This window comes from Lycium ferocissimum, chromosome 2 (genome assembly GCF_029784015.1).
Source record: "Lycium ferocissimum isolate CSIRO_LF1 chromosome 2, AGI_CSIRO_Lferr_CH_V1, whole genome shotgun sequence".
NCBI classification, from domain to species: domain Eukaryota; kingdom Viridiplantae; phylum Streptophyta; class Magnoliopsida; order Solanales; family Solanaceae; genus Lycium; species Lycium ferocissimum.
Window position 1 is genome coordinate 44,830,657 of NC_081343.1, and position 21,662 is coordinate 44,852,318.

Consider the following 21,662-nt stretch of genomic DNA (forward strand, 5'->3'; position numbering starts at 1 on the left):
TTAAGATCGCTATCATTTACTGTAAATAGTATATTCCATTATATAGCACCCTGCCAACCACTTCGTTGAAATTATAAAGTTGATCAGCTTTACTTTTTGAAAGGTGTACGCTACACTCCCTTGTCGACTAAAACCCTATGGAGGTGTTTGTTACGGTCTAAGCTGGCTCATGGCAGGTATTTTTTGCTTTCGCCCAACAAGTCTCGTGGATTTATCTCTCAGGTTATACCATCATCGAGTCCAAAAACATGTGTATCATGCGAACCATAATTCACTCTCCTCATTCCTCTCTCATTTTGATGTGAGCTGTCATCTACGCCCCCTTTTCGGAAGCTTGCCAACATAAAAGCATGTCAGTCCTTTTCTTTGTCCCGCCCTTGGTCATGGACGTCACAGAATTACGGAGACCTCATGCTAAGTTCTAAACTCAATCGATCACACTCTCACTATATTATTGTTCAGACTTAGTCTTCTATTGATATATCACTAGTTAAACACACATGATCGCAGGTTGTCTTTGGTTCACTCATTCAATACATAAAGCTTGATAACAAGGAAGCAGTTCAACTAATGATTCATTCCTCATGGAGCCAAGAAATAAGAAAACAAATCAACTCATTTGATACTTGCAACATGGCCTGATCAGAAACTGTTAACTTTTGAATCGAACGAATGAGTTAGCCCTGCTCTTATACACAATAACATGTACTTGATTTTGCGCGTTGATATAAGTGATTTCTCAATGCATAGAGGTTGAATTCAGGGGTAGGAAAGTAAATTTAAATGATTTAGTGTTTCATTCCCAATATTGAGTCAAAAAATAATTAATAATCGAGCAAGCCATTTAATTTGCACATGGCCAAGAGTCAATAATTCAATCAAAGAATGAGTTAGTGCTACTCGCATAAACAACGATATGTACTACATTTTGTCGATGCTTGAATAGCTACTTTAGAAAAGCTTGCTCCCAAATTCATCTAGATGTTCTGCTTTACATGAAGAAGAAGAAGCAGCAAGATTTCTTAGATCAGATAAGCTTCTTCCTAATTTCAAAGCCAACTTCAATTCAAACACTTCACCATTTTCTCTTCTGTCCATTTCTGTTTCTGCCAAGTTAGATTCAATAGATTCTTGCATGTATTGGAAGAAACCAGCGTTGCTTCTATACATTTCGAATACCATTCCGACTTGTCCACCATGCTCTACTGTATTAACTACAGTTGCCAAAGCGCCACCAACAACTCCAAGCATGGCTGCCCAAGATCCATGAGTAGAATGACCTGCCAATGCAGAGCCAACTGCTGCTAGGCCTGTAAGCAAAGGACCAGATATGGCTAAAAACTTGTTCAATTTTAAGGCCTTTTCCCCCAGTCTAATATATTCTTCTTGGTCTTTTCTTCCTAACACTCCCATTATTTCTTTCATTTCCTCCTCCAATTTACCGTTCCATCCATTCCACTTGTTTTCGGTATTATCACTTACTCTTTTGAGCTGTCTTCGACGTTGTTGAGGCCACCAAACAGCAGGTTCGACAGAAGATGGAAATTTCTCTAGCATTACTCCAACAAGAGGTAATGGATAGGCCTTGTCAAGAGCCAATACTTTGTCCATAGCTGCTTTCACATCAATAGCAGAAGGATGACCGATTGATAAAGTTGTTTCGATTTGGTTATGGAGATCTTGAAAAAGTCTTGATGCATTTCTTTGTTCTTCAGCAAGTTGGGATGGTTGAATTTGGTTCATGGTCACCAACATGGCTGTAGCAGCCAAATACATCAAAGTGGATGACATTTTTAATCCCAAAACAGAATCACCATTACTAGCTGCAATTCCAACCATTGTAGCAGCAGCTAGTGTAATCCCATTAATAGATGTCAAAAGCATATTGTTCCACTGGCTTCTCTGTTCTCCAATATTTCTATGCATCTCCACTCTATCTGCAACTGCCTCCTTGATTGCGTAAAGCTTCTCGATAACCAAAGAATCAATTCTTTTTGAAGGGCTAAGCTGTTTTTCAATTGGGCTGCTACTAGTGCTTATGGTTGAAAAACGACTAATCAACTCCTGTTCCTGCACTGATTTCTCTCTTCTTTGAATCTTTGGAAGGGAGATTTTATGTTTCTGATTATTTGGAATATTAATACTTGCTCTAATCAATCCTCTTCTACAACTGCAAGATGGTGTTGAAGGAACAGAATTACATGAAATCAAGGAACTTGAAGATTGGAGAATGATTGCCATCTTTTTGTGTTCTTCAACGGGATGTTAACTGATGATATCTATGATTGGAATAGGAAGAGGAGAAACCAAACGTTGAGTTTTGATTATTATGATTGTTATGGTAAAGAAGACAGGACATGGGATATATATATAGAGGGACACTAGTTGACATTTATTGAAATAGTATTATGATTTGACTGAAAACAATAGGTAATACCGTAATAATAGCAAGTTATTCAATGTTTGAATTGAATGGGTACAAGGCCAAGACCATTTCTTATGTTTGCTTAATTTGCCCTATTAGTTTTTGAAAATGTTTTGGGTATATTACGTTTTGGCTACTTGCACGTACTCTTGTTGACTTTCAAAACGTAGGAAATTTTTATGGGGTTTTGAAATTTGAATCAGCAATCCAAAACTATTCCTTAGACCCTGACAATTCAACTCTCGTGTCCAGTTATATATTTCATGCATGATAATATTTGTCATAAATAATCATTATATTTCTTCTATTGTTGGATATAATAATTAATCACCTTTCTTCAAAATGTTTTTCTTATTTTCCTTTTTAGTCCGTTTAAAAAGAATGTTTTTTTTTCCTTTTTTGGCAACTTTTTTATTTTAACTTTTCACATGACATGTTTAAGATCACAAGATTAAAAGGCCATTTTGGTACATTCTACACATCTTTAGTTAACAATCACAAGATTCAAAAGTCTTCTTTATTTTCTTAAACTATGTACCAATAGTCAAAACCAGACAAACATTTTGAAATGGATGGAGTATGATTGTTGTGACTTGTGTATATACTTTTGAGTGGGTTCACTTCATTAAAGAGTTGCTTACAAGCAAGAAATAATAACGAATCGGAGAGAGAAAAAGAATATACAGTTACATACGTATGTTTTAGCTTACATTTTAAATTGGTATCACATTATAAATAAACACGAGACATAGACATCTGTCTCGGAGATATTATTATCCAAGCTGTTTTAAAAATTCAACATGCTTTTCTTTTTGCATGATTAAATTGTTACCTCAACCTGTGTTCCAAAGTGCTGAGATGAAATTTAGCTCATACAGAATATCAAAATTAAATTTACTCCAGTCATTAGTTACACTTTATTGTGTAAGAACTTATTCAGAAAAGAAAACAGATTATGTGCATGAAAATTTCCTCAATTAACACAAAGTACCCAATCTGAACTAATTTCTCAATTTTATTTTTTATTACATAGGGGGTTGGGGAAGGAAAAATGGGGAGGGGAATATCGAGCCCTCACCAACAAAATGAAAGTTCAAGTAAGCAATTAACTGAATTATTAAAATCCCCACGAATTTTTGAAATTATTTATTAGTGTCTATCTATACGTGGTAAAGGCCAAAAGTTGGAAGCACGTGGAAGGTGTATTTATAATTCTCTAGTTGTTTCTAATAGAAACCTTTTTCTACAATCACGTGGATTTCAATTTGGCGAGATTTTTTTAACCTTAGGATATTGTAGTATTCGATATTCATATAGCACAAATAAATAACTACTCTTTCTTTAGAAGATAACAAGGAGTACATGATGTTATAATTTCAATGCTAGATATTCAGATTTCCAAGAATATCTATATATAATATAAAGTTAGCAAAGATAAACAAGTGACGCGACACTCTCTACACCACCATGCCTATTTTTCTTTTTTCTCTTTTTTTTTATATTTTCCCTCCATTTCTCTATATAATAATAACACAATAATTAATCTACTAACTAATAGAATTAACAAAAGGCTCACCCACCTCCCACGTAGCATTAAACCCTTTTATTGCATTTCAATGAGCATTATAATTGCATATCAGTTAAAATACCTTTTCACCTCCCCTTATCTCATACTCATAATTTCACATTTAGTGTTCTATTATAAATAGTACCAACTAAGATGGTGCTCAAAGGTGAATCCCAATTTTGTGTTTTAATATCGTGTTTTCAATCCCCGTGTATTGAGAGGCTAACAGTGTTTAATTGCTTCCTATTTTCGTTTGCTTCATGTTATTGATACCTTTCCTAATGATCCATTTCGATGAAACAAATCCAACTCCTCCAATAACAATTAAGTATTTTTACCTTTTTAATTTACATATGTATCGTAGTATCTTAACTCCTACATAATAGTAATACTTCTTTCATGTTTCGTTTTTGTCGTATGAAATTTGCATGAAGTGGTTACTTTTAACAACTACTGACAATATGGAGATAGTATCATTCATTTTCCAGAAAAAAGGTATGACCTACTTCTGTTTATTACTATTTTTTCCAATTTAAGTTCTAATTAATCTTCATTTTTTTTTTCTTGGTTGTAGCTTTAGTTTTTTCTGGATGGAAAGGATTAGAGGGAAAGTGTAAGATCCATTATGAAAAAGAGTATCAAAAAGTGTTGTAAAATGAAATTTGGTGCCTATTTAAAGAGAGAAATGATTTTGTAGCTCACTTACAAAATGTTTTTAGTTTTATGTCATATTTACGAGAGATCTGAAAAGACCATTTTCATTTATTCAAATTGTAAGAGGGAAAAAGATCTCATTTTCTCTTATTTTTAAAGGATAGTGCGAAAGAGGGAGAGATCCTTATTTTAATAGTTAATTATATGACAAGCTCCACACACTTGGGTTTTAATATTTTTCTTGAAACGTCATCTTAAGGAAAAACTAAATTCATATGAAAATTAATTTGTGTTAGAATTACTTCGTCCATATAAAAAATGTTTATAAATAATTTTCTTAAACGATATGTTTATAGTTGACAAACACAATTGTCATTCAGCTTTCAATAACTAATTCTACTAATATTGCATAGATAATATACAAAATTATTAATGCATATACTATGAACTCTACTAAATAAAAACTAATATAAAAAGAATTTAGTAATTTTATTTTTTGAAGAAAATAGCACAATCAATTACTATAAAAATTATAACAACCACGTAATGTTAAAAGCCCAAGGATCCTTTGTTCTCTCAATTACTCTCCCTCTTCTACTTCTTTCTTCCTCCATTCCTTTGAATTCAATGTATAATCAATGCGGTATTAATATGGAATGGAAACGGTTTTCTTTAATCCTGGTTTATATATTGAGTTAAAAGTTTACGTAATTTTGTAGTTCTTCTGTAGCTCCTTTTAATCACCTGTCTCTCATCTTATATCCATCCTCAATTAACTGTTCTTCTTTCATTTTTCATATTCTTTCATTCTCTTACTGTTTTTTTCTTTTTCTTGCCTATGTTCTTTTTATTCATTTTACTTATTCTAATGTTAAAATCAATTCAGGTGAATAAACGGTAAGATATTTTTCAAAGATCCCGAAGCTTAAAATTTATATCTTAACTCCTATGGATTTTCTTCACTTTTTATGTGCACATAGAATTTTTAGGAGGAATTTTCAAGAGAAATACGTACATTTTTTGAATTCGTAATATTTTAATATATTTAATGATATGCAGGATGAAATGAAATTACTTTAGAGTAAAAAGGTGGTTGTTTATGAATGGTGACAAGAAGATAAGGGAAGAAGAGAAGGACTTTAAAATAGCCATTTTATTAAGAAACAAACAACTATACATGGACGCAAGAAAGGAAAGAAGACGGAAAAAGAAAGAAAAGTATAAACTTCAATCGTGTTTATATATAAATTTTAATTCTCAAAGCTTTAAAATTTAATTCTCTAATGATACGGAAATAAATTAGTAATTTTATGCACATATCAAATGTACAAAATGAAAAAAACAATTTATTTAAATTTATTAACATATGCACATAAAAAAATCAAATTTCCTTGATTCTTTCTTCCTTTTAAATGTTTTTTAAATAAAATATAGTTTCGCCATATTAATCTATTTAGAATTTGAAAATAAAAAGAATATTAAGAATTTTTGTTTTTACGGGATATTTTACTTTTAAAGTTCAATGATATGTTTTATTACCGTGCGGTTAAGTTAACTAGCATCATATACATATCATTGACAGGTAAAAGTGTCACTTGTCCAATTTACTTATTTTTTGGCAGGCTAATGTATATAACTCAATTAACCGTCCAAAAGGTTGGATTAATTTGTACTTAATTAGTATTCCAAATCAATTGATAAGTATCTTTTGTCAAAAAAAAAAAAGAGAAGATAAACAAATTAATGATCCGATTTTAATTAGTAGAACATAATTATACTTTCTTCAATAATAAGTTATATTTTTTACAGCTTATAATCGTATTGTTAATGATTTAAAAATAAAATAAAATAGTAACTAAAAATTGATTTAAGTTGAGCGAGTTGAACTATATATGAGCGGCTTCTTAATCCATATTAACATGTTCGGGGTCTTTTGATACGTGGGATAAATTTATATCTTCAACCACACAAGGTATAAAACTTATCCCAAACTTAGTCTTGGATAATCCATCTATCCCATCTAGCTTGGTATTATTTTATCCCATCTCTCAAGTCTGAAGTGGGATAAAATAGTCCACGGGTTATAATCCCAAGATTATAATATCCGGATAACTTAATCTGTGTACCAAACGATCCTATTATACCGAGATAATCTTCCACTCTATGCAGGCATATGCAAAAAAAATTCCATTAAAAAAATGTATGTCAAGCTAAGAGGGGATTTCCTTAAGGTACCTTAAGGAAGGCTTGTGTGTAACAATTTTGGTTCTCATAGGTGGATCTTCATCATGAGGAAACTTCAAATAAGCTTATATATACTAGAGATAAACTTGTTCATTGGGGTATAGTTGACAATCTGACATGTCCAATGTACCATATTGAAGTTGAGAGCATTTCACTTTTTTTTTTCTTCACTTTTTTTTTTTTCAAGTGTGCGTTGTCTTCAAGCATCTTCTGGAACAAGATCCTAATTCAGTGGCAGGGAGTTCAAAAGTATGCAAGGGAGTGGCAACAAATATTGCATGGGGCTGTAATTCATAGTAAACGGCAACATCAAAGTTAACAGGTGGAACAGTTTATCGAGTGACAATAGGAGATAATTAGATTAAAGGCAAGAAATATTGAAATATTTCATTCCCAGTAGATCTAGTCAGTCAAAACATAAATATGAATCAAGCAAGTTGAAATTTGCAACTTGCAAGTACTTGGCCTTATAAGCAGTTACAATTGAATAAAAGAATGAGTTAGTCCTACTCGCACAAACAATGATATGTACTGCATTTTGTCGATGCGTTATACTTTGAATAACTACTCTAAAAAAGCTTGCTCGCAAACTCATCTAAATCTTCTCGCTTTTACATGAAGAAGAAGCAAAAGATCTCTCGTGTCCGATAAGCTCCTTCCTAACTTCTGCCAACTTCATTTCAAACACCTCACCATTTTCTCTTCGATCCATTTCTCGTTTCGTCAAGTTAGATTCAATAGATTCTTGCATGTACCGGAAGAAACCAAATTGCTCCTATACATCTCGAATACCATTCCAACTTGTCCACCATGCTCTATCGTATTAACTACAAATGGGCCAAAGCGCCACCAACAATTCCAAGCATGGCTGCCCAAGATCCATGAGTAGAATGACCTGCCAATGCTGAGCCAACTGCTGCTAGGCCTGTGAGCCAAGGACCAGATATGGCTAAAAACTTGTTCATTTTTAAGGCCTTTTCCCCCAGTCTAATATATTCTTCTTGGTCTTTTCTTCCTAATACCCCCATTATTTCTTTCATTTCCTCCTCCAATTTACCGTTCCATCCATTCCAATTGTTTCCATTCTCACTGGCCCTCTTGGGCTGCCTTCGACGTTGTTGAGGCCACCAAACAGCAGGCTCTACAGAAGATGGAAATTTCTCTAGCATTACTCCAAGAAGAGGTAACGGGTAGGCCTTGTCAAGAGCCAAGACTTTGTCCATGGCTTCTTTCACGTCAATAGCAGAAGGATGACCGATTGATAAAGTTGTTTCTATTTGGTTGTAGAGATCTTGAAAAAGTCTTGATGCATTTCTTTGTTCTTCAGCAAGTTGAGATGGTTGAATTTGGTTCATTGTCACCAACATGGCAGTAGCAGCTAAATACATCAAAGTGGATGACATTTTTAGTCCAAAAACAGGATCACCACTGCCAGCTGCAATTCCAACCATTGTAGCAGCAGCTAGAGTTATCCCATTAATGGATGTCAAAAGCATATTGTTCCACTGGCTTCTCTGCTCTCCTATATTTCTATGCATCTCCACTCTATCTGCAATTGCCTCCTTGATCGCGTAAAGCTTCTCGATAATCAAAGGATCACTTCTTCTTGAAGGGCTAAATTGTTTCTCAATTGGGCTGCTGCTGCTGGTGCTTATGGTTGAACACCCACTAATCAACTCTTGTTGCTGCCCTGGTCTCGCTCGTCTTTGAATCTTTGGAAGGGAGATTTTAAGTTTCTGATTATTTGGAATATTAATACTTGCTCTAATCAATCCTCTTCTACAACTGCAAGATGATGTTGAGGGAACAGAATTACATGAAATCAAGAAACTTGAAGATTGGAGAATGATTGCCATCTTTTTTTGTTCTTCAACGGGATGTTAACTGATGATTGGAATAGGAAGAGGAGAAACCAAACGTTGAATTTTGATTATTATGATTGTTATGGTAAAGAAGACAGCACATGGGATATATATAGAGGGACACTAGTTGACATTTATTGAAATAGTATTATGATTTGACTAAAAACAGTAGGTAATACCGCAATAATAGCAAGTTATTCAATGTTTGAATTGAATCGGTACATAGCCAAGACCATTTCTTCTGTTTGCTTAATTTGCCCTATTAGTTTTTGAAAATGTTTTGGGTATATTACGTTAAGTCTACTTGCACGTACTCTTATTGACTTTCAAAACGTAGGAAATTTTTATGGGGTTTTGAAATTTGAATCAGCCATCCAAAACTATACCTTAGACCCTGCCAATTCAACTCTCGTGTCCAGTTATATATTTCATGCTTGATAATATTTGTCATAAATAATCATTATATTTCTTCTATTATTGGATATAATAATAAATCAAATTTCTTAAAAGTAAATATTCGATCGGTTTCAAAATGTGTCTTACTTTCTTTTTTAGTCGTTTAAAAAAAAATTTTTTTTTTTTTTTAGAACTCTTTTATTCCAACTTTCCACATGACCTGTCTAAGATCACAAGATTAAAAGGGCATTTTGGTACATTCTACACATCTTTAGTTAACAATCACAAGATTTAAAAGCCTTATTTTATTTTCTTAAATTCCGTGTCAAGTCAAAACCAGACAAACATTTTGAAATGGAGGGAGTATGATTGTTGTGACTTGTGTATATACTTTTGAGTCGGTTCATTTCATTAACGAGTTGCTTACAAGCAAGAAATAATAATGAATCGGAGAGAGAAAAAAATATACAGTTACATACGTATGTTTTAGCTTACATTTTAAATTGGTTTCACATTATAAACAAACGCGAGACATTAGACATCTGTTCTCGGATATATTATTATCCACGCTGTTTTAAACATTCAACATGCATGCTTTTCTTTTTGCATGATTAAATTATTACCTCAACCTGTGTTCCAAAGTGCTGAGATGAAATTTAGCTCATACAGAATATCAAAATTAATATACTCCAGTCATTAGAATCGGCCAAAAATGGGAAGCATGTGGAAGGCGTATTTATAATTCTCTAAGTTGTTTCTTATAGAAACCTTTTTCTACAATCACGTGGATTTCAATTTTGCGAAATTTTTGGAACTTTAGGATATTGTAGTTTTAGATATTCATATAGTATAAATAAATAAATACTCCTACTTTAGAACATAACAAGGAGTATATGATGTTATAATTTCAATGCTCGATATTAGACTATTTCCAGGGATCTATCATTTGACAGGTAAAAAGTGTAACTCGTCCAACTTACTTATTTTTTGGCAGGCTAGGGGAGTGGCATATTCTTAATGTATATAACTCAATTAACCGTCCAAAAGGTTGGATTAACTTGTACTGAATTAGTATTCCAAATCAATTGATATGTATCTTTTGTCAGAAAGAAAAAAAAAAGAATAAAAATAAATAGATAAACAAATTAATGATCCGATTTTAATTAGTAGAACATAATTATACTTTCTTCAATAATAAGTCATATTTTTAACAGCTTATAATCGTATTGTAAACGATTTAAAAATAAAATAAAGTAGTAACTAAAAACTGATTAAAGTTGAGCGAGTTGAAATATATATGAGCGGCTTCTTAATTCATATTAACATGAAAGAGTGCTTTGTTCTCCAAATTCCTCTCTATGCAGGCAGATTCAAAAAAATTCCATTAAAAGAATGTATGTCAAAGCTAAGAGGGGATTTCCTTAAGGCACCTTAAGGAAGGCTTGTGTAACAATTTTTGTTCTCATAAGTGGATCTTCATCATGAGGCAACTTCAAATAAGCTTATATATGCTAGAGATAAACTTGCTCATTGGGGTATAGTTGACAATCTGACATGTCCAGTGTACCATATTGTCGTTGAGAGCACTTCACTTTTTTTTTCCAAGTGTGAGTTGTTTTCAAGCAACTTCTGGAACAAGATCCTAATTCAGTGGCAGGGAGTTCAAAAGTATGCAAGGGAGTGGCAACAAATACTGCAGTGGGCTGTAATTCATAGTAAATGGCAATATCAAAGTTCACAGGTGCAACAGTTTATCGAGTGACAATAGGAGATAATTAGCTAGATTAAAGGCAAGAAATATTGAAATATTTCATTCCCAGTAGAGTCAAATCATAAATATGAATCAAGCAAGTTGAAATTTGCAACTTGCAAGTACTTGGCCTTATAAGCAGTTACAATTGAATAAAAGAATGAGTTAGTCCTACTCGCACAAACAATGATATGTACTGCATTTTGTCGATGCGTTATACTTTGAATAACTACTCTAAAAAAGCTTGCTCGCAAACTCATCTAAATCTTCTGCTTTACATGAAGAAGAAGCAGCAAGATCTCTCAGGTCTGATAAGCTCCTTCCTAACTTCAGTGCCAACTTCATTTCAAACACCTCACCATTTTCTCTTCGATCCATTTCTGTTTCTGTCAAGTTAGATTCAATAGATTCTTGCATGTACTGGAAGAAACCAGCGTTGCTCCTATACATCTCGAATACCATTCCCACTTGTCCACCATGCTCTACTGTGTTAACTACACTTGCCAATGCGCCACCGACAATGCCAAGCATGGCTGCCCAAGATCCATGAGTAGAAGGACCTGCTAATGCAGAGCCAACTGCTGCTAGGCCTGTGAGCAAAGGACCAGATATGGCTAAAAACTTGTTCAATTTTAAGGCCTTCTCCCCAAGCCTAATATATTCTTCTTGGTCTTTTTTACCTAACACTCCCATTATTTCTTTCATTTCCTCTTCCAATTTACCGTTCCATCCATTCCAATCGTTTCCATTGTCAGTGGCCCTTTTGGGCTGTCTTCGACGTTGTTGAGGCCACCAAACAGCTGGCTCAACAGTAGATGGAAATTTCTCTAGCATTACACCAAGAAGAGGAAGGGGGTATGCCTTGTCAAGAGCCAATACTTTGTCCATAGCTGCTTTGACATCAATAGCAGAAGGATGACCCATTGATAAAGTTGTTTCTATTTGGTTATGGAGATCTTGAAAAAGCCTTGTTGCATTTCTTTGTTCTTCAGCAAGTTGGGATGGTTGAATTTGGTTCATGGTGACCAACATGGCAGTAGCAGCCAAATACATCAAAGTGGATGACATTTTTAGTCCCAAAATAGGATCACCACTGCTAGCTGCAACTCCAACCATTGTAGCAGCAGCTAGAGTTATGCCATTAATTGATGTCAAAAGCATATTGTTCCATTGACTTCTCTGCTCGCCAATATTCCTGTGCATCTCCACTCTATCTGCAATTGCCTCCTTGATTGCGTAAAGCTTCTCTATAACCAAAGGATCAATTCTTTTTGACGGACTAAATTGTTTCTCAATTGGGCTACTGCTGGTTGATAACACACTAATAAACTCTTGTTCCTGCAATGATCTAGCTCGACTTTGAAGCCTGGGAAGGGAGATTTTAAATGTCTGATTATTTGGAATATTAATATTCGCTCTGATCAGTCCTCTTCTACAACTGCAACATGATGTTGAAGGAACAGAATTATATGAATTCAAGAAACTTGAAGATTGGAGCATGATTGCCATCTTTTTTGTTCTTTGATTGGAAAATAAGGGATGTTAATTAATGATCTATGATTGGAAAACAAAGAGGAGAAACCAAAAGTTGAGTTGTGATTATGATTATTATGGTAAAGAAGACAGGACACGGGACGTATATATAGGGAGAGTAGTTGACAACTTGACATCCTAAATAAGATTTGACTGGAAAAAATAAAGGGCAATACTAGTGAATTATTCAAAGCTTGAATTCAATGGGTCATGGCCAAGACTATTTCTTATTTGCCTTAGCCCTTTGGCTTATTGTACTTACTCTCATTGACTTTCAATATAGGAAAACTTTTGTGGGTTTTTGAAATTTGAAACGGCCAACCAATATTATACTTAAACCCTTGATCAACTCTTAATCCTTGTGTCCAATTATATAGTATTTCATGCGTGATGAAACCTGGCGTAAATAATCATTATCATGTTCTTCCCGTTATTGTATAATTAAAGGTAAATCAAGAGACGTGTCATGTATTTGTACATAAATTTTTAACGCTTAATCATGATTCATTAACAAACATCCTCACCTCACTAAATCAATAAATTATAGTAAATTTATATAATTTGATGTAAACATAGGTAAGTATTTATTCACCAGATATTAGCTATCGGTTCTCGATAAAATAGATCAAGCTTATTGATAATAAAATCCATAATGCCCTTTTGTTTCCCCTTGGCAGAACCAAATTATTATCTCAACCTGTGTTGCAAAGTGATAAGAAAAACTCTACTCTCGCCGTCCATTTTTACTTGTCTTGTATTGACTTGACACATCCCTTAAAGAGTCATAAATAGAATGACATGAATTTTACTATATAACCCCTAATTATTACTAAGTCATCTAATGATTGAAATCAATCAAACATACTTTAAAAGTTGTGAATTCTTTGAACTTTCCGACCCAATAATTAATAATAAGGGTAAAATAGATATGAAATGATAAATTATTTCTTGATTTTTCAAACTGAACAAGTAAAAATGAACAACTATTTTTAGTATGCAGAACAAATAAAAATGACAAAATGAGTATCGTGTAAGACTTTAGTAAATGGATTTGCGTGCGCGAAAATTTCCTCAATTAACACGAAGTAGCCATACGTATTTTATTTTTTTTAGCCGTACTGAATTTTTTTTGTAGCCATACTGAATTACTTTCATAAATGATCCGAAAATGAGAGCATGTGGAAAAGCGTGTTAACAATTCCCTGTGTTGTTTTTTCTAAGACTTAAAGCTTTGTATATTCAATCACGTGGATTTTCAATTTAGCGAGATTTTTGGAACTTTAGGGTACTGTAGTTTTCAAAATTTGAATAAATCCAAAATTTCCTACTTTAGAAAACAACAACGAGTATATGACTAAAATGATGATATAATTTCAGTACTTTTTTTCCAACGTATAATCTGTACTCGTCAATTCAAATTTCGAGGGATATGAAAATATATAATGAGATAATTCATTCCGTCCAATATACTTAAAATAGGTCAAAGATCAGAAAATTTCATACCAGCCAGCCACTGTTGAAATCCTAAAGCTCATCAGCTTTTACTATTCTTGAAAGTTGTATATATACATGCACACACCTCGTGTTTAGTTCTGATCTCTACTAGTACCACATACTCGCTTTCCAATAAATCGAACTTATTCAGCCTTTGGTTCACTTCTAAAATGGGTACAAGGCCACAATTAGTTCAATTATAACATGTGCAGCATATTTCTGAAATGGCAATAAGTGGTAACATGGTGTCAGCATTACATAATAGTATTGATCATATGACTTTAAAGCAATGACTAATTATCTAGGGCGGTTGCCCAGGCCGGAGGTATGGGTGCAATGGATTCATTCAAACTCCCTTTGTCGGAAAATTAAAATTACACTATACATACAAGGCTTAGAACATTATTTTTGCATAAATAATATATGTCAAACCCCATTAACTTCTTGGTATATTTATTGTTTTATAGTTTTAATCCCCTTAATGAAGATCCTGACTCGGATAATGGTGGTTGAACCTGTAACGTTGTATGACACATAGAAAGCTACTGCTGCGCTTCTTCCGATCTATATTATCTGACTATTAGAAAATGCACATACCACACAAGAATTTGTGGAAAGTAATATTTAGCTCTACCTCAAAGGTCTCACCTATTTAAATCTCCATTAACTAGAACACTAGAAGGTAGATTCAGGAAATAAAAACAGTAATAAGTAAACGATTGTAGTTTTCCTAAAATATTTTGTAACCTTTAATTGACCAAAACAATTAACATATGGAACCAGAATAGATTAGCAGATTGTTGCAATGTCGTGTGAGAAATCTCAAGTTGGCATTCCAAAAGTGTGAAAGTTTAGAAAAGAGTAGCTGATTGCTGCAATGCATCGCACGTTACTTTCTCCACACCTTTTTGGAATTCCAAAACACAGTACACAAATAAGTAAAATTATGGTAGTAAGAGAAACATCAGCAGCTCTCGTCTTCAAAGAGGAGTACGTGTAGGCAACAAAGACAATTTGGTCAAAGACAAGATAGTATGGCTACATAAATAATGTTGGATTGTGCAATATAATATACTGTAATCGCTTGCCACAATTTTAGCATTTTTGATCACATTTGAAGTGCCGTTACATTTTTCAACTGACAACTTTTCACATTGCCATGTGTGGAACGTTCTGCATATGCACTTGCTCTATGCAACCACTTTTGCTTAATGAAGATGTCTCGGTTTTTAGGATTAGAGAAAAAGTGAAAATCGAAACAAAATAAGCACCCCAAACTACCATATTAAATGTTTTCGAACTACACAAGGAGATGTTGCCATGTTCATGTAACCTTGAGGATTTCAAGCCTTCTTCAAAACCATCGACCTTGCACGTAGATTCAAAAATATTCCCCTACAAATTGATAAAAAGTTAATCATACTGTAAAATCACCGAGATGGGAACAGGTTTGACTCTAATAGAAACAGTAACAAGCAGGGAATTTGTGCATACCAGCAACATGCAATAATGCTGTGAAATATGACTCTGAATTGCAGTGGAACGTACAAGTGATTTACCCACCCAACGACTGGCCAAAACTGCATATTTATAAACAATACTTACAGTTATCATTCAATAAAGAACAGAACAGAAATATTGGACTCGGGAGAGGGCGAATTTGACTAACCGCCCAAGCTGTATACTGCACTTTCGGATATTCCCTCTTGATATTAGATTTCACCTGTATCCAGGGTCTACCTGTGCAAAATACAAGATAATATTCAGCCAAATCCTTTGTTCTGTTTGTGTAATCATCTATGTTGCTCGGACTCGGTGTCGAGTGTCGGATACGGGTACGGATCTAGAGGTCGGATTCGGCATAATCTAAATTTTAAGATTCGGGGTACGGATCCGAAAAAGCCGATACTCGGCTAAAATAATTCAAAATTATAAGAAAAATAACTAAATCTATGCCTAGAAATAAAAAACAAAAATAATTTTTGATAGTTATCTTTCATTTATAATTAAATATTAATTTTTAATTAACTTGAAACTCTTCTAGATACAGTAAGTGTCCACTCTTCAAGAGCACTCCATTTCTTTCAATTTGGCCTCAATTTTTTTCTCAGATTGGTCCATGGATTTGGTCAAAGTATCCAATGTCGTTTGACCAGATCCGACACGAATCCGGTGTCGGTGTCGGTGTCATGTCGTGTCGGACACGGGTGCGAAGGGTCCAAGCAACATAGGTAATCATACCTCTAACTAACCGAAGGTCAGCAAACATAAATGAGACAGACCGTCATAAATTCCTGCAGATCTTTCAAAAACTTATGCTACATATCGCTTCACGAAGGAGAAGAAAATTGTAAAGAAACAAGACACTCATGGTTTACTTTCCTTTTATGGAGCACTCATCATCTCTTTTCAATTGTTTCTAGGATAGGATGACGGTAAAAAGATATATTTCCTCCTTTTCACTAGTTTATGGAAGTGTGCTAAAATCTCCAGTCCTATTTCAGAGGGTTCAAGAGCTCCTCTATAACTTCATCAGCAAAAAAGGGTAGAAAACCTGTGTCACTGTTCTTTTTAAACTTCCTCTGCTCCCACCATCTCTCTTTTTACTCCAGCCAAACATAATACAAATATTTATTTGAATGAAACACCCATTAAAGCAGACATTGTTTTAAGTAACTCCTCATTTTGAGGATATTTCCTACAAGGATAAAAGAAGGAAATTCTGAAATAATTAAACAACACTATAGTTTAAACAAGAAATATAATTCAAGGATTTGAGACTTCCACATGATGAAAACTTAGTAACTTCATCAAGGTTTATAAAACTATAAGGGTTGAAGGAGAAATTGTTGTGCAAATTTAATAACTCACAGGACAAAATGTATGTCTGTATAGATGAAATGGTTTTGCTAAAAGCGGATTAGAATGGTAGCCAGAACATATAGTTTTATCCTTTTGTACCTTTCTTCTTGTTCTTTTTGTTTTCCACATGAATTTACAAGGTTCTTTCTTTTTAAACTGATGCATCTACAAGGTTCTTTGCATTTATAACTCTTTTAATTTGACAATATCTACTGTCAATCCCTTCGACAAATCCTAATTTGATTGCTTAAGGCCATATTTGTCTACTTGGACTTTTAGTTGTAGAACATGTTGAGATTTGGTGTAATGGTATTCCATGAAATAGTTTATACGTATGTTGCAAAGTTGAAAGGCAGTGGTAATTAAAGACAGAAACTCACTTTCAACAACTAATCCATAGTAAACCATGAAAAGCAAGTTATTCCAGGGAGACGAAGTAACTTGTTCCAGCAACACCTGAAATTCAAAATGCATGTTCACATTCTTATATATTTATCAGCTCACTGTTTATTGACCTCTTTCTCTATGGTGGACTGTCTGGAGAGAAAGGAATGCTAGGTGTTTTGAAGACAGACACAACTCTTTACAGAAGATTAAAAAAATTTTGTTGTTCAAACAGAGTAAATATTACAGTTTTTAGAGTCCTTGTAAGGAGAAAGGGGCAGATGAACTTACAGGATCTTTTGCAAATTTGGCTACCAGCACAGCTTTTTGTGCTGATGAATATACTATTACATTCTTTACAAAAAAAAAAAAAAAAAGGATACCATATCCTGCTTTCCTGATGCTGATACTAAATCATCCAAAGAAGAGAGAGTTCAGTACCTTTTTGGCAACTGTACTCTTGTCTCTCTTCCCCTTGAAGAGTTTGTCCAGTAATAAGTGAAGAAAATGCCCAAATGGTCCAAGATAGGCAACGCCAAAAAGCTGCATGTAGTTCAAGTCAAAGCAGATGATAACATCCGAAATAGCAACTTATACGCACAAGCAGAAGAATATGACACGAACGATACTAAATGAATCAAATGATTTCGATGTGCCATGTCAGTAACAACCCTGAAATTGAAGAGAATTTGACACAGAATTGCAACTAAACTTAACCTACATCAAAAACAACTCCGCCTAAATACCAAACTAGTTGGGTTCGGCTGTATGAATCCTCTATATCCATTCTGCTCCATTCGATCATTGCAATTAAAGTGAGCCAGAAGATAAAGTTTTATTATATAAGCTTACTGGCAACTACTTGCTCAGCTTTCAGTTTCTCAAACCTCCAAGACAACTCCTTAAAGCAACTTAAGATATTTAAGTGTTTTCAAGCACCATTCCATACTAGTTGCAACTATTTGATACATTCCTTTGCTTCTGATCTCCTAATATCCTAGTATAGTGGTGTGACAAGAAATAATTTTCCAAAGTGCTACAGTTCTAACTTGTAAGATCCCACTCCTGTTTCAGGATTTGACAATCTCGAATAAGGAATTAGAGGATTAGCCAGAAATAGCTCCTCTTCTCCGCAACAAAGGCTACAGCCCCAAGACTCAGTGCAGAAGCCTTCCCGTAGTAGAGCCAGCATAAGAAAAAAGATTTGATGCAAAAGAAGAAATATATTTATAACATCCTTTGCGGCTCACAACCAAAACACTTTTTCCCGCAAGTTGTAAAGTCTTTGTTTAGACGAAAAGCTAAATCTAAAATCAAGTTATCCATTCAACCACCAGATGGGCACAGCAGAAGTATTTATCCAAAAGAGATTGGAACATTGGGATCCTCTAAAACAAAACAAAAAATGAAGATGCAGAGACAATGATGTCATGTGTGGCAAAGTAAACCGGAGTGCATTTAAGATCAATTCTGCTGAAATGTGCACTCTCTTCAGCACGCTAATTCTGTCATTTCAAGAAAATTTAGAGAAAAGCTGATCACATCATCACATTACCCTGCGTGACAGTTTGTGTAAATTTGCCAGTTCCAATCTAATACAAACAGCATGCTAGCACCGCATTGTTTCGCTCTGCGTTTACTTCCTGTACCTGATGCACTCAGAGGCTAAAATTGATCCATAGTTGGCATTCCATAAGGAGACTAGACTTTAAGGTTATGGCTGAGTGGTCGAGGCATAGGAGTTCTATATTCCAAGCTAATTCACTCCACATGTCTGCTCTAACCTTGATGGGCAGGTTTACTCAATACAGGTACTTGTAGGTTATATCAGGCTGTGCGGAGTATTAACTGATGTACGTAAACTGGTCCATTACCACCATCGTCAGAAAAGCAATGAAAGAGACTGAGGTCTAAGGTAGTGTTACGTAACCAAGCTGATCTTTTATCAAAAGAAACAGAAAACCAAGAACCTATAAATTTGAAACATGAGGCACTCAGCGCAGTCAATGAAACTTTTTACGAATAGATGCTTCTATGATTCAGTGGAACAAAATACTAAAGGTTCATCAGACTTACAAAGACATCGTACTGGAGCTCAGATACATATAAAAATTGCAATAATTTTTTTTAAGGGAACCCGCAGCCGCTACCCTACCTTCGGGTGCGCACAGGATAAATCCTACTCTTGTGCAATAGAGCGCAAACCACACAGGAAAGATAAACCGCACTAGGCAAGCCCCGTGTGATGAGCTCCGACCCAGAAGGCAAATGCCCTGCTCTCGTAGGCAGGAGTTATGGAAGTCCCATGCTCAACCAACTTAGCTACCCTGCTGTGGTAGGCAATAATGACCTCGATTCTACCATAAATGCTTTGTTCTTAGTAGTAAAAATATAAATGTATGGAAAGAGAAGCATACCACTTTGAGAAGAAGGCGTCTGACTTGAAGTTTCTGAATGCCAGTTAACTTCTGAGCCACTATATCACTTATCGCTGACAATACTCCTGCCGTTATTGCCTGCCATCAAATATTCAAACAATACTCCAGTACAAAATTAGCAAAAACATCAAGGTGAAATCTTTGTACCAAAAGAGCAACTTTTTCGAGAAATTAAAGAAACCCCACATCACAAAATAGCCCACACCCACTAGACAAATCAGAAATGGGGGAAAAGTTTTGACCTTTGTTCGTAAGGGGTGTTGTTGAAGCTGTAACAAGTAGTTTTGCAGTCCTTTTTTTGCAATTGACATTCTTTATTTGGTTTTCTTGATTTGTTCAACTGTAAAAGAATTGAGAAGAGGAACAGATTCGATCTTCCACTTGTTTCGATCTTCAGACTTTCCTTACAGTGTACCTAAAATATCATAGCACTGTGTTGAAGCCGCCTAGTTAGACTTAACGGAGAATCCCATCAAAATCTGTCACAAGTTTCTGCAGTACACGTGTTTATAGGCATTGGCTTTAATGTAATTTGGGTCCATTTAAGTTGGCGAGTATAAACCTCTAATTAGAGGCCATGTCATTCTGATCACGATGATGGCATAAATAAGCTCAACTATTAACGATAGTTTCAATTATTTAATTATTACTCCACTATGACTGTAAATTTGTCATTAATTTAATTTGTGTTATAAAATAATAAAGCAAGAATATCATAGGTAAAGAAAAGAGAGGAGAGTTTTTTATTTCTCTTGAAGGATGAATTTACAATGAAGGAAAACCTTTATATTTGTAGAAGAAAACTGACTTGATCTCAAAGTCACTAGTCCTAGTTTTTCTATTAAAGATAGACATCCATAATAATAAATAATATTTATAACAATTTGCTTATTTATTATTCCACTTCAAATTATCTTAATTTTTTTCTTCTTTTTTTCTTTAAAATATTTAGATTAAAATAAACATACCTTCGGTAGAATTTTCATGATTTAAGGAGAAATGTCAAAGTTGCTCTTATATATTAACGAAAATTGCTCAATTTTGCCCAATTTTTAGTTTATTCATATTCATGCGATAAAAATCGTCTCGTTTTGACTTGTCATTAACAGAACTCCCACATGAAAGGATTGGATTTCATGTGTCCACCTTCATCGGAAAAAAAAAATTAATTTATCCCTCAACTTTTGACTATAATGTAAAATTATCCATTAGAGGTTGAAGGGCAAAAATGAAATAACTTTTCTAATGATAAAAGTGATATTAAATCAAAAGTGTAACTGAGGACAAAGCTGCTAAATTTCGAATCATACAGGGCCAAATTTGAGGGAGAAATGGTTATTTGGCCTTTTACAATTTTATTTTAGTTTTATGACCCTTTTTACAGGAGATTTCATTTTCTTCTATTCAAATTGTAAGAAATCTCATTTCCTCCCAATTTGACCATTTCCTTTTTTCTTTTTTTTCTGTTACTGTAAGGTAGTCTTAGGCAAATCCTTGACCATGTAGGAATTTTAGTAACGAGTCCAACATGTAATCAGAAAACATCTGTTAACGTTAGGTAAGCATTTTCTCTTCGACCCCGTCTTCTGTAAATTGCTAGAGTATATATGTAAATCCATCATACATTCAAGTATTGTACAGATAAACTTAAATCTTCCATCTGTATGGATTAGCCTTCAATAGGAGAGATTATCTCAATATTGCCGTGGTGGCATTCTTTTCACTTACACTGTATCGTCAAATGACTGGAGATAAACAACCGATTTGTCTCTGGCCCTTGCTAAAAAATGAAAAACAGTATTAATAATGTCCCTTTTAAGTATTAGTTTATACTCACTTTTGCTCAGGATTGCATCTTGTAATTTATAGTAGTAAAGAAGCAGGTTTTAAAAGTTGTTGACATGCTCTAGGTGATCAACATATTGTGTTACATGTGCGTGGTTATAATATACTACTATATGCTTATGTTTTAATTTGCAATGTTTGGATCTTTTGAAAGACATAATTACTTCCAGTAATTGTGATTTGAATTCATCATTGGATCGTCCTCATT

General features: G+C 34.1%; 3 protein-coding genes and 1 pseudogene across 3 annotated transcripts; all 4 read right to left on the reverse strand.

The window, feature by feature from the left end:
• Positions 1 to 534: 534 nt before the first annotated feature.
• On the reverse strand, positions 535 to 2,344 carry LOC132048105 (probable F-box protein At4g22030). The gene has a single exon (XM_059439037.1). It carries the CDS (start codon positions 2,239 to 2,241, stop codon positions 952 to 954), a length of 1,290 nt encoding a protein of 429 aa, XP_059295020.1. The 5' UTR covers positions 2,242 to 2,344; the 3' UTR covers positions 535 to 951.
• Positions 2,345 to 7,314: 4,970 nt separating this feature from the next.
• Positions 7,315 to 8,811, reverse strand: LOC132048106 (probable F-box protein At4g22030; annotated as a pseudogene).
• Positions 8,812 to 10,750: 1,939 nt separating this feature from the next.
• Positions 10,751 to 12,517, reverse strand: LOC132048107 (probable F-box protein At4g22030). Its single transcript, XM_059439038.1, has one exon. It carries the CDS (start codon positions 12,405 to 12,407, stop codon positions 11,133 to 11,135), a length of 1,275 nt encoding a protein of 424 aa, XP_059295021.1. The 5' UTR covers positions 12,408 to 12,517; the 3' UTR covers positions 10,751 to 11,132.
• A 2,447-nt stretch (positions 12,518 to 14,964) lies between these two features.
• On the reverse strand, positions 14,965 to 20,124 carry LOC132039615 (peroxisomal membrane protein PMP22-like). Its single transcript, XM_059430116.1, has 7 exons — positions 19,852 to 20,124; positions 19,589 to 19,687; positions 17,613 to 17,714; positions 17,168 to 17,243; positions 15,595 to 15,665; positions 15,420 to 15,505; positions 14,965 to 15,320 (listed from the first exon to the last, which is right to left on the reverse strand). The coding sequence occupies exons 1-7, from the start codon at positions 19,918 to 19,920 to the stop codon at positions 15,269 to 15,271; spliced, it is 555 nt and encodes a 184-aa protein (XP_059286099.1). The 5' UTR covers positions 19,921 to 20,124; the 3' UTR covers positions 14,965 to 15,268.
• Between the last annotated feature and the right edge of the window lie 1,538 nt (positions 20,125 to 21,662).

Excerpts from the sequence above, each read along its gene's own strand:
- LOC132039615 (XM_059430116.1), bottom strand. The coding sequence starts at position 19,920 with ATGTCAATTGCAAAAAAAGGACTGCAAAACTACTTGTTACAGCTTCAA. Across the intron at positions 17,715-19,588 it reads GACGCCTTCTTCTCAAAGTG|CTTTTTGGCGTTGCCTATCT; the intron begins GTATGCTTCTCT and ends AACTACATGCAG. Across the intron at positions 15,321-15,419 it reads AGCATTATTGCATGTTGCTG|GGGAATATTTTTGAATCTAC; the intron begins GTATGCACAAAT and ends ATCAATTTGTAG.
- LOC132048105 (XM_059439037.1), bottom strand. The coding sequence starts at position 2,241 with ATGGCAATCATTCTCCAATCTTCAAGTTCCTTGATTTCATGTAATTCT.
- LOC132048107 (XM_059439038.1), bottom strand. The coding sequence starts at position 12,407 with ATGGCAATCATGCTCCAATCTTCAAGTTTCTTGAATTCATATAATTCT.